Source organism: Leptodactylus fuscus, chromosome 3, assembly GCF_031893055.1.
Source record: "Leptodactylus fuscus isolate aLepFus1 chromosome 3, aLepFus1.hap2, whole genome shotgun sequence".
Lineage (NCBI taxonomy): Eukaryota > Metazoa > Chordata > Amphibia > Anura > Leptodactylidae > Leptodactylus > Leptodactylus fuscus.
In genome coordinates this window covers 143,463,345-143,475,339 of record NC_134267.1, presented here as the reverse complement: position 1 = coordinate 143,475,339, position 11,995 = coordinate 143,463,345, and the positions used below count along the sequence as shown (strand labels likewise).

The following is an 11,995-nucleotide window of genomic DNA, read 5'->3' as shown; positions in this document are numbered from 1 at the left end:
CCCCAGTGTCATGCCGTTCTCTCCCCACCCCCTTCATCTGCCCCAGTGTCATGCCGTTCTCTCCCCACCCCCTTCATCTGCCCCAGTGTCATGCCGTTCTCTCCCCACCCCCTTCATCTGCCCCAGTGTCATGCCGTTCTCTCCCCACCCCCTTCATCTGCCCCAGTGTCATGCTATTCTCCCCCCCCTTCATCTTCCACAGTGTCATGCCGTTCCCCCCCCCCTCCCCTTCATTTGCCCCCCAGTTTCATGGGCCCCTTCATTATGTTCCATCTTAATGTTAAACACAAAACAAACACAATTACCTCTTCTATCGCTCCCCCGACGCTCCTCTCTCTGCTCACTCCACTGACATAATTGTAGGCGCGATGTGATGACGTCATCGCGCCTACACACACTGAAGCCGGGAAGCAGCGTTTAAAGCAGGAGCTGAGCTGTCACAGCTCCTGCTTTAATCGCATATGTATTCAGCTCATCGGCGTCCGGGGGCCCCATAGTGGCCCCTGCACACAGCATTATACCCCATAGTGGCCCCTTCACCCAGTATTATGCCCCATAGTTACCCCTGCACACAGCATTATACCCCATAGTGGCCCCTTCACTCAGTATTATGCCCCATAGTGGCCCCATCACCCAGTATTATACCCCATAGTGGCCCCTTCACCCAGTATTATGCTCCATTGTGGACACCCATGAACAATTATTATACTCTGGGGTCTAACCCCTATAGACTAGACTCAGACACTCCGCAAACATCAGATGTCCTGGATTTACAGATTGAATCCACTCACATTGAAGTGTTAAATGAGGTTCTTGAGAATATTGCAGACCGATTTGTTAACACTTTTCCATCTATATAAAAGCCTAAATGAATTGTGGTAAGTTTACTATTTACTCTATTGGCGTATAAGGACTTGTTTGCTAATTCCTTCATATGGCCATTACTGTACTTTCCTCGCACCATCAGTAAAGAATTCACATATACAGAAAGTCTCTTACTACAACGTTCCATTTGTTTTCTAATTATCTATTCATTTGCTGAGTATTGGATTATGAGTATGTTATTAACTTGGCCCTCTACTTAGATTTAACTCTTCCCTACATTATATAAGGGCCAACCCACTCTGATCTATGGGGATATGCATGTTACCGCATGTTTTATTTCTTGGATGCAATATGTAAGGTTGATTCACATATTTATTTATTCTATTTCTTTAAATTAATTTTATTTACGATTTGTAAGGGGAGTGGGGCAGGCCCAGTAGATACCGGGACATGCTGTATCGATGCATACGCAGTTCATCCCTAAGCACGCCGACTGAAAGCTCTGGGGATGCGCATGCACAGTAAGCATCGGAGCACACAACTTGGGTTTCCAGAACCCCTATTTTGCCTGTTTAAGAGCCTGCAGCCCTCATAAGCCTAGATTTCAGCAAGGTATGACGATTAAGCTTTTATCTTCTTTTTTTTCTGCATAAGTAAAGAACTTTTTTTTATCTGAGACAATTTGATCTTCCCCTTGACCCTACTGTGTCCCTCAATGAAATAAGCAAGTAAATAGCATTGTACCATACCGAGTCTTGTCACATAATAAAGCTCTCAAGGCCACTTTTGGGTATTGTACCATTTGGTGAGAGAGATCATTAATTGGTACACATACCATTAGGATACATCAAGGACATTTTGCAAACGGACAGACTGGTCTGGGAGAAGCAAGATGCTTGTTTCGACAAACTCCTCGCATCTAGGCCTAGCTGTGACGAACAGTAGTTACACAACGACACATACAAATGGCAAACAGGCCTTGGTGGTCCGAGAGATTACCAGTAGGGACGATTGTTTGATCTGCCGTCAAGCACAAACTCATTTTCCTCGTCCAATAAGCAGGCAAAAGTCACACCTTTAACCCCTTGGGGACCCAGCCTAGAAGTGCCTTAAGGACTAGACCTCATTTTTCAAAACTGACATGGTGGTTAGTGGTAAACATTGATCAATATTTCTGTTTATCGGTATCATTTATTTATAAAAATAAATAGGACATTTTATGGAAATTTGAAAAAAAAATTTGCAATTTTCAAAATGTGAAATGTTCTGATTTTCAGACAGTCATACCACCCAAATGCATTAATAAATATTATCTACCATATCTCTGCTATATATTGGCATCATCTTTTAATTCATTTTGGATCTTAGAAGGATTACAAGTGTAAAAGTAATTTTCCAAATTTACAACATATGTTATAGGGACCACTGTTCTGAAGGGGATTATAAAGGCCTATATATTAGAAACCCCCATAAATCACCCAATTTTCAAAACTGCACCTCAAATAATTAAAAACAGCATTTGGGAAGATTGTTAACCCTTTGAGCATCTCTTGGGAATTAAAACTATAGAGAGGTGAAGTTTAGACATATTTTCTTCAATAACACCTTCATTTATCCCTAAAATTAACATATGCATGAGGGTTTAACCCCTTCCCGCCGATGGCACTTTTTGACTTCCTGACCAAGCTCGATTTTTCAAAACTGACATGTGTCACTTTATGTGGCAATAACTTTGGAACGCTTTAACTTACCAAAGTGATTTTGAGATTGTTTTTTCATAACACATTATACTTCATGTTAGTCATAAATTTTGGTTGATATGTTTTGTGTTTAATTCTGAAAAAATAGGAAATTTGGTGGAAACTTTGAAAAATATGCATTTTATAAAGTTTGAAATGATGTGCATTGCATACAGATAGTCAGACCGCCAAAATTATATCATAAATCTCATGTCCCAGATCTCTGCTTTATGTCGGCATCAAACTTTAGGCGCCCTTTTAATTTTTACGGACATTATAAGGTTTACAAGTGAAACAACAATATTCAAAATTTTCAAGAAATTTCCAAAACCCATTTTTTAAGGGACTAATCCAGTTATGAAGGCGTTTTGAAAGACCCGTGTATTAGAAACCCCCATAAGTCACCCCACTTTCAAAACTGCACCCCTTAAATAAGCCAAAACAACATATACCTAGTAATTTAACCCTATAAGTGCTTAACAGGAATTAATACAAAATGGAGGTGAAATTTTCAAATTTGATTTTATTTTACTAATATTTTCGTTTAGCCCTAGAATTTGCACATTCACAAGGGGTTAAAGGAGAAAACGCATTCCACAATTTGTTAGGCAAGTTCTCCCGACTACCACAATACCCCACTTATGGGTGTAAACTAATATATAGACGCACAGCGAGACGCAAAAGGGAAGGCGCGCCAAAGAGCTTTTAGAGGGCAGATCTGGCTGTGATCAGTTTCAGGAACCATGTCGCATTTACAAAGCCCTTGAGGTGTCAAAACAGTGGAAACCTCTAGAAAGTGACCCCATTTTGAAAACCGCACCCCTCAAAGAATTTATCAAGTGATGTAGTGAGCATTAGTAACCCCGAAGTGAATATGTAAGCTGTGCGGAGTAAATTGGGCACACCAAATCCTATTTTATTTTCCCACTAGCTCCTATGACACAGACAGGGAAGAGGGGCATTCTGGGGGATCAGCGCTGGTGTATTATCCCTCATAAGCTCTAAATATGGGGGGTCCCCTGAAAACACTCGCACCGCTTATACATTTCCTTCTAGTCGCAGCCACTTATGTCCTAATGATTTGGCGACTTTTGGGGGTTTTGTCTTCACATTGTACAAGCTAGATTTTTATTTTCTGGCAATGTGGCCATATGAGGGCTTGTTGTTTGCGGTATTAGATGTGCTGTTCAATGCCGCCATTTTGGGGCCTGTAACTTATTGACTACATTTTATTAACTCTTTCTGGGTGGGATGTAAAAGGAAACATCAATTCTGCCATTGCTTTTTAGCATTTATTTTTTTTCCCGCGCAGCGTACAGCATAAGTAACATGTTACCTTTATTCTGCAGGTCGGTACGGTTACGGCGATACCTCATTTATATGATTTTTTAATGCTTTGCTATTTGTGCAGAATAAAATTCAATTTAGGGAAAAAAAATCAATTATTTTTGCATCGCCATCTTCTGAAAGGCATAACGTTTTTATTTTTCGCTAGACAGAGCTGGTTGAGGGCTTATTTTTTGCGGGAAGACCTCTTCTTTTTATTGGTACCATTTTGGTTTTCATCTGACCATTTGATTACTTTTTATTGAACATTTTGTAAGGGAAAGGTGGTGAATAATCCTTATTTTGTGCGGTTTTCTATGTTTTATTTTTACGCCGTTCGGGTTAAATAATGTTTTAATTTTATTGTTCAGGTTATTACGGACGCGGTGATACCAAATATGTAATGTTTTTTTCTATTTTTCTTTATTTTACATAATAAAACATTTTATATGGGGAAAAAGGGATTTTTGGGTCTTTATTTATTTCTAATTTATTTTAAACCTATTTAAACTTTTTTATTTTTACTTTTGTCCAACTTTTTTTTTCTGTCCCCATGGGGGATTGAAGCAGTGATCTGCTGATCACCGCTTCACTACATATACACTGCAATACACGTGTTACACGTGTATTGCAGAGTATAGGAAGCTGTCAGCCTGTGTAGACGCACAGGCTGACAGCTTCATTTACGGCAGGATCATCCAGGTGCGAGGACGGGGTAAGTGATGGGGCAGACCCAGGGTCACTGATCAGACCCCGGGCTGCCCCCTACAAACACCGGCACCCCCCGAAACCGGCTCGGGGGGTGCCGATCGCCACCACAACAAAGTGAAACCCCGGAGATGCCGGTGGTCATGTTGACCGCCGGTATATCAGGGGTTAACACCCACGATCGGACCCAGTTCTGCCCGCGGGTGTTACAGGGCAATGTCAGCCGTAACATACGGCTGTCACCCGCAGCGCATGGTGCGCACACAGTTTCTGTGTGCACACCATGCATCCGCCGTAACAGTACTGCGGTTTGCGGGAAGCCCTTCACGGCAGCGCCGTACTATTACGGCGAATGTCGGGAAGGGGTTAAAGGAGAAATTAGATCTCCTGAGCACAGACATACCCCACATTTGGGTGTAAACTGATGTTTGGGCAGACAGCAGTGCATGGAAAGGAAGGAGCGACCCTGGGTGTTTGAAAATCAGATTTTGCTGGAATAATTTTTGTGTGTCATGTCTCAACTGCAGAAACCCTCCAACTGGAAACTACACCCTTGTCAGAACTTATCAAGGAGTATAAGGAGTATAGTGAGCATTTTGACAGCCATTTCACAGATGAAGGAACTCATTGAAGTCAATGGGAGGCTGTTTTCTCAGCGCTGAAATTCCACACAAAATTCCTCACCGTTTTACTCGTTCACACCCGAGTTTTTTGGTCCAGATTTGGACGTGGGAAGCTGCATCAGAATCTGGTCCCGCGACTGGATGTCGGTGTATCAGCCATGGAATTCGCCTCAAGAAAGGGCATGTAGCTTCTTTTTTCCACGAGTGGGAACAAACCACTCGCAGAAAAAGAAACCCACTGATTTCAATGGGAGGCGGTTTTTTGAGCCAAATTTTGACACTGATTGTGCGTTAAAATCCGAACCAAAAAAACTGTGTGAACCCTGAGTGCTTCCCAAATATTAATGTACCAAATGTAAATAGAAATTTTTAAATAAATATGCCATTTCAGTGTCCAATATGTTATGCCCACTTTGTAGCATCAGAGACGTACACTCCTAAAATAATTAAGTGGGCTATCCTAGGTACAAAAAAGTTATATAAGTAAACGGAGTGTAAACTGCTTTTTGGGCACAAAAGGGAAGGAGCACTACCCATTTTAGCTCTTGAGGAATAAATTTAGAGGGACTTTCTGGACACCATGTTGTTTGTGCCAGTACTGGAGGTGCCAGTAAATTGGAATTCCCCAAGAAGTGACCCCATTTTGAAGGGGCAATTTTAGAGTCTCTGCAAACGTTACATGGCATCCAAAAAGCAACAATCTAAATCTGTGCTACTTTACAAATATGCCCTTCTGCGTGCCCAAACTAAAGTTTATGCCCACATGTATGGCCCTGTTGTACCCAGGATAACGTACTTAATCCCATATGTAGCTATAAACTGCTGTTTGGGCACAGTCGAGCACTGAAGGGAAGGAGCACCATTTTGGTTTTTGGACGTCATGTCACTTTTGCTGAGCCAGTGAATTGTGAGTAAAAAGGAATCTTTAGACATGTGACCCAAATTTGCAAATTACACCTCTCAAGGGATTTATCAAGTGGTGTAGAGCATTTTTAACTCTTGAGTGTTTCATGAATTTAATTTTGAGAAATGAATGTGCAGCTGATAATGAAAAGAAATACGCCATTTCAGTGCACAATTTATTGCATCCACCTTGTTTCAGAAGACACACACTCCAAAAACTACTAAGTGGATATAACGGGCACAACATGTTTTGACACATTTATATTTGATAAAAGCTGAGTACAACATATTGCGCTCCGAAATAACATATTCAGGGAAAAATTGCCATATTCTCCTTTCACCATCATCTGCGTACTCATTTCTGGAAAATAATTATAGTAGCACTTGGAGTTTAAAAATGCTCACTGTACCACTGAATAAATCTCTTCAGGGGTAGGGTTTGTGCACACAGCAGTGCACAGATGTAAAGAAGTGCTATGTGGCTGTTGGAGTGCAGATGTAGATGTGTGGTATCTGCGCGTCATGTCAGAGTTCTCTCTGCTTTGCAGTCAGGACAATTAGTTCAGATAATTCCAGATTGTTGACAGTCTCAGACAGTTATGTTATGTAATCACAAAGTACTTTACATGCTGTGAGAACAGACTTCCAATAAAGTTTTGTTCTCTCCAAACTGAAGTGGTGTAATTTGTATTTATTTGTCCTGCAGGGGGCATTTAATTTGCACCATGCATCTTAACCAAATTGAAAAGTGTCTGACCTCTGCATAAGCAATGCCGCCCCTGCTACCTCTTGTGTCACCCCCTCTACCTCATAGATTGTAAGCTCTTGTGAGCAGGGCCCTCAGTCCCATTGTGTGAAATGACTTTCTTTGTAACGTATCTTTCTGTCTGTATTTGAACCCTACAAATTGTACAGCGCTGCAGGATATGTTGGCGCTATATAAATAAAAATTATTATTATTATTATTTGTCCTGCATTGTTATAGATTTCTAGAAATCATAAACATGCTCTCATGGTAAAGGTAAGGTCCATATATACTGAGGTTACTTCACAGTGTCCTGTCCATCAGTCAAAGCTCACCCAACAGCTTGTTGGAAAATATAGGAAGTGAGCCAGCAGACATGGGATAATCCATTTAAGGCCTTGTGGTGAGATCTTCAATCTTGCCTTTGCTGTAATACACACTGCCCCCAACTGCTGGTGTGATCTGGACAGTCATTGCATACAACAGTTGGTCACCTATAGTAGTGATACAAGGGACACTAATAGCTTTGTGATATGTGTAGGACATCCTGCAGCAATTGTTGTCTCCCATAGTAGGGTTTCCAATTGGCAAATTCCAGCAGGATAATAGTTGGCCACATATAGCAAGAGTTTTCCAGAAATGTATCTACTAGATTGCAACACCACTTTGGCCTGTCCAGTTGCCAGACTTGATTGGTGATAAATATTTATGTGACCAACTGGGACATCAGTTTCAGCAACCTATGGCCGGGTTCACACAGGGTTTTTTTAGTCAGGATTTTGACACAGAATCCCCATCATGATCTGGCTCAAAAAACCTCCCATTGATTTCAATGGGTTCCTTTTTCCTCTGGAAACAAACCACTCGCGGGAAAAAAGCGACATGCCGTTTCTTCAAGCGGATTCTGCGGCGGATTCAGCCGCGGACGTCCGCAGCGCGACACTCCTTTCCAACTAGGCCCATTCATTTGGGCTCAATCTGGAGCAAAATGCTGCGACTGGATGCTGATGCAGTGTATGAACTGCACCAGCATCCAGTTGCAGCTAGCATTTTTTTTTTTTTGGACCGGATTCTGAAGCAGCCTCCGCCTCAAAATTCGGTCTAGAAAACCCTTGTGTGAACCCGGCTTATGAGTGTTCAGGATCTACATACCCAGCTGCAACATTAGTGGACAAGTGGGTTGCAGTATACCATATGGAACTTGTATACCTCCATGGCCAACTGTATTTCACTTGTATCCAAACTAGACTTGGCCCAACAGGATACTAGAGCCTCCTTTCAATTGTACAGGTTTCCCAATACATTTCTACTTTTGCTCTAATATTGTAATCGCTTGCATATATAATCATTACATTCACACATACAGAATTTCATTTAATTCCAGCAAGTCCTTCTTGGTGCGTTTTTTCTAATCCATGAATGTCCTTTATATGTAGTGTCCTGCAAGATCCTGGGGTTTAATTGATTCTCACTCTGGCACAAGATGCAACTCAATTAAGGAGCTCTGACCTCTTAATTCTTTTTTTTTTAAAATCTTTATTTATTAACCAAATTTTCCATGGAAAAAAGCAAAAGACAATGTATATCTGACCTCTTAATTCTGACGCATCTCGCAGGGTCCCCATGCACCAAAATTGAAATCTACGCCAGTCTCCTGGTGCGAATTATAGTGAATCTGTTGAAACAAGACATCCCTTCCCTGCCTTGAACTTCACCCGCTTCAAGTTTTAAGCAGGTTGGAAAGTAGATGCCACTGTTGCACCAGAAAACAGATGTATTAATTTTAGTAAATTACCACTACTATGTGCAGTTTGTCAGCTCGTCTCCACCATCACCTCAGAGAGGACTAATTGGACTGGTCTGAAATGTCTTTTGATGTTTAATTCCGTGGTGGTGAAGGATATTTGGAAATTATGCACCCAATCCAAAGCTTTCAACACTCCAATCACAAATTACATATTCCCAAATGAAACTGTAGAGTTTTTTTTTTTTTTTTTTTTAAGAAGTGATTCCCATAACCTCCCCTCTTCTATTGAGTCCCACCTATACCTTTGCTAGTTGTATTAAATCAACTTTTAATATAAAACATGGTTTGGCAATATCTTGTATAATAAAAAACAAACTCACATTCCATAGTTAACCCAGTGCTCATTTTAATATAAAATAAACCAGCTTACATCTTCACAGTAAATATAGGCTATATACAGACGCATGTAGAAAGCTTCATTCTAAGCTGGCTACATACAGAACTATGGTTGCCTGAACCATTTTAATTATTTCAGTGCATTTCTTAATGAAAACGCATATATTTTTACCTTTAGTAATAGGAATAAATACAATAGAACATGAATAATCTTTCAAATAGTTAAAAAAACCAAAAACCTAAATCAGTCCTGAATTGGTTTGTGCTAAAGAAAAAAAGAAAAAAAAACCCAAAAAACTAAAAACAAAAAGAAAAAAAAAAGGCAAAATATACCATATTTTCAGTCAAGGGGGAGAAAAAAAAAATAAAAAATGAAAGAAATAGGGGTTGAGCCTGCCACAGGCAGGGAATGAGAAGCAGCAAACAGCCCCACATTGTGGGGTTTAGCTGAGGTGCTCATTATTTAGCCCTTCACGGTAATCTTGTTCTCTGCTGCAGCAAACATGGAATAGAACCGGGTATTCTCATTGGACAGCAAGGCAGACGGTGTGTCATATTCCATCACCTAAAACCAATAACAACACACAAATAAGGGATGGAAAAAGGAAACTGAACTTAGCTCATAAATTGTAGCTCCCAAAATTCTTTACCAGGAAGGAAAGCTTCTGCTAATGATAGGATTAGGGGACTACTGTGATTAGTAAAGCTTGGCTCAATAACACATATTCTTGATATACATATTCCTATGAACACCAGATCCTTGCATTGGGAATTTATGTGTGCTGTGTAGTGGCGCTGAATGTAACAGGTGGCTAGATACTGTGAGTCAATCACACAATCCACAGCAAGGGTGCATTCACACTACATAACGCCAGCGTGTATCACAGCCGTACACGCCGGCGTTACAGCAGGGCTGCCGAACACTTCCCATTCATTTCTATGGGAGCCGGCATGCGAGCGCTCCCCATAGAAATGAATGGGCTGCTTCTTTCACTGCGAGCAGTCCCATTGAAGTGAATGGGAAGTGCCGGCGTGTACGGCTCGGCATGAGCAGAGCTTGCCATATACTCCGGCACTTCCCATTCACTTCAATGGGACTGCTCGCAGTGAAAGAAGCAGCCCATTCATTTCTATGGGGAGCGCTCATATGCCGGCTCCCATAGAAATGAATGAGCTGCTTTATACGCCGCTGATTCTGACTGTGTTTTACGTTCAGAATAAGCTTCAGTATACGTAGTGTGAATGCCCCCCAAGACAGCATTATGCACCTTCAGAATGATACCCAGCTGCTATATACATACGCAAAGCAGCCTTGCAAATAGGATATTGAAAGAAGACCTATGTGTGTACAAATATATAAAGCCTAACTTATTAGAAATCAATATTCAGTAGGTATATACTAAAAATAGTTGCAAAAAAGCAGCCCCTCTGCTGCCTCATCTCCATACCCTTTATATATCAGAACAAATAGATTTTTTTCCATCTGATGTAATCTTTATTGCACAGTCTATGCCTAAGGCTCCATTCCCACGGAGTAACACGCCGCTCATTTAGACACGTATACACATGTCAGAGCGAGGCGCTTCAAAACAGATCCCATTGACTTCAATGGGTGCCGGCTTACGCTACCCATTGAAATCAATGGGATCTATTTTGAAGTGCCTCACTATGACACGTGTTTACGTGTCTAAATGAGCGGCGCATTACTCCGTGGGAACGGAGCCTAACACAGCTGTCCTTTCCCTATGCAACCCTCTTACCCACTAGCTAGGAGGTATGCTCTAGAAATGGAGAGAAGCTGCGCTGTTAACATTACATTACAATGAGATTCGCATTGTGAGCAAGTGCAACAAAGATTACTGTACAACAGATGCAAAAAAAAAAACCAAAAAAAAAAACAACTTTATAATAATGTATATAGGGCAGGGAGAAGTAATGAGGCTGCACACTACGTACAGGCTCTCAATGCTCCATTCCAGCATTGCCAAGGAAAACCTTTACATACAAGTAGGAGACATTCCTCTGCACAACTCTAAAATAGAGATATGACAATTACATGGAATTAAAGATTAGTTTAGACAAATGGAAAGCTCTCTCATTGACTGGATAACTTGTCAAAGTCAAAAATTTGCATAATAAAAATCCCAGGTTTCGATTCTCCCCACTCACCTGTCCTTGTGCTAGCACCATAATACGGTCACACCCAAGAACAGTGTTGAGACGATGAGCTATGGTCAACATTGTGCAGTCTGAAAATGCCTCCCTAATGGTTTCCTGGATTAGAAGGTCAGTCTCTGCGTCCATGGCTGCAGTGGCTTCATCAAGAATAAGAATCTGAAACAACAGTATGATTTTGTAAATTTACAGATAAATAATAACTTTTCATTCATGGTAATGTAGGAGACAAGAACATTTTTCTTGCAGTAACTTGCACTGCAGTGGTCCTAAATATTATCTACGTAATTTAAAGAATTGGCTGCAAGTGAAAACTCATTACAAGTTTTGCAAGAGTAAAACAAGAAAAAGAGAGAAGGCCACACCGAGCGGATCCTTGTGCATTAATCAATAACACTTGGTAGGTAAGAAGAAACAATTAGCCTCTCACCTGGAAAGGTTGTGTGAATGACACAACAACCTTTAGTGCATTAAGAATAGCATGTAAGGCAGCGGAGGCAGCAGCTGTAGACGCCACAGGGACGTAGGATACTGGTATGTAATGGACCGACTTCCTCAAGGGATTGGGTCGAGGATAAAACAGCGCTCACCAGTAGATGTAAAATGAAACTTCTTTATTGGCATACACAACGCGTTTCTGGCAAATAGCCCTTTTTCAAGTGTATAAAATTCTTAAAACAAAACAAAAAATACACAACATATAGCATATTATTTCACATTTTCACGCCGGATTTTGTGAAATAATATGCTATATGTTGTGTATTTTTTGTTTTGTTTTAAGAATTTTATACACTTGAAAAAGGGCTAT

The 11,995-nt window shown here is 40.8% G+C and overlaps 1 protein-coding gene across 1 annotated transcript in view; it reads right to left on the bottom strand.

Moving 5' to 3' along the window:
* Window positions 1-8,997: 8,997 nt before the first annotated feature.
* ABCC5 (ATP binding cassette subfamily C member 5) overlaps window positions 8,998-11,995 on the bottom strand; it is a 53,206-nt gene continuing 50,208 nt past the window's right edge. Inside the window, exons 29-30 of the mRNA XM_075268466.1 lie at window positions 11,182-11,346; window positions 8,998-9,577 (exon numbers count right to left, since the gene is read on the bottom strand). Of these exons, the coding sequence (XP_075124567.1) occupies window positions 9,476-9,577; window positions 11,182-11,346 (267 nt within the window). The 3' untranslated portion in view covers window positions 8,998-9,475. The remainder of the gene's footprint in view (window positions 9,578-11,181; window positions 11,347-11,995) is intronic.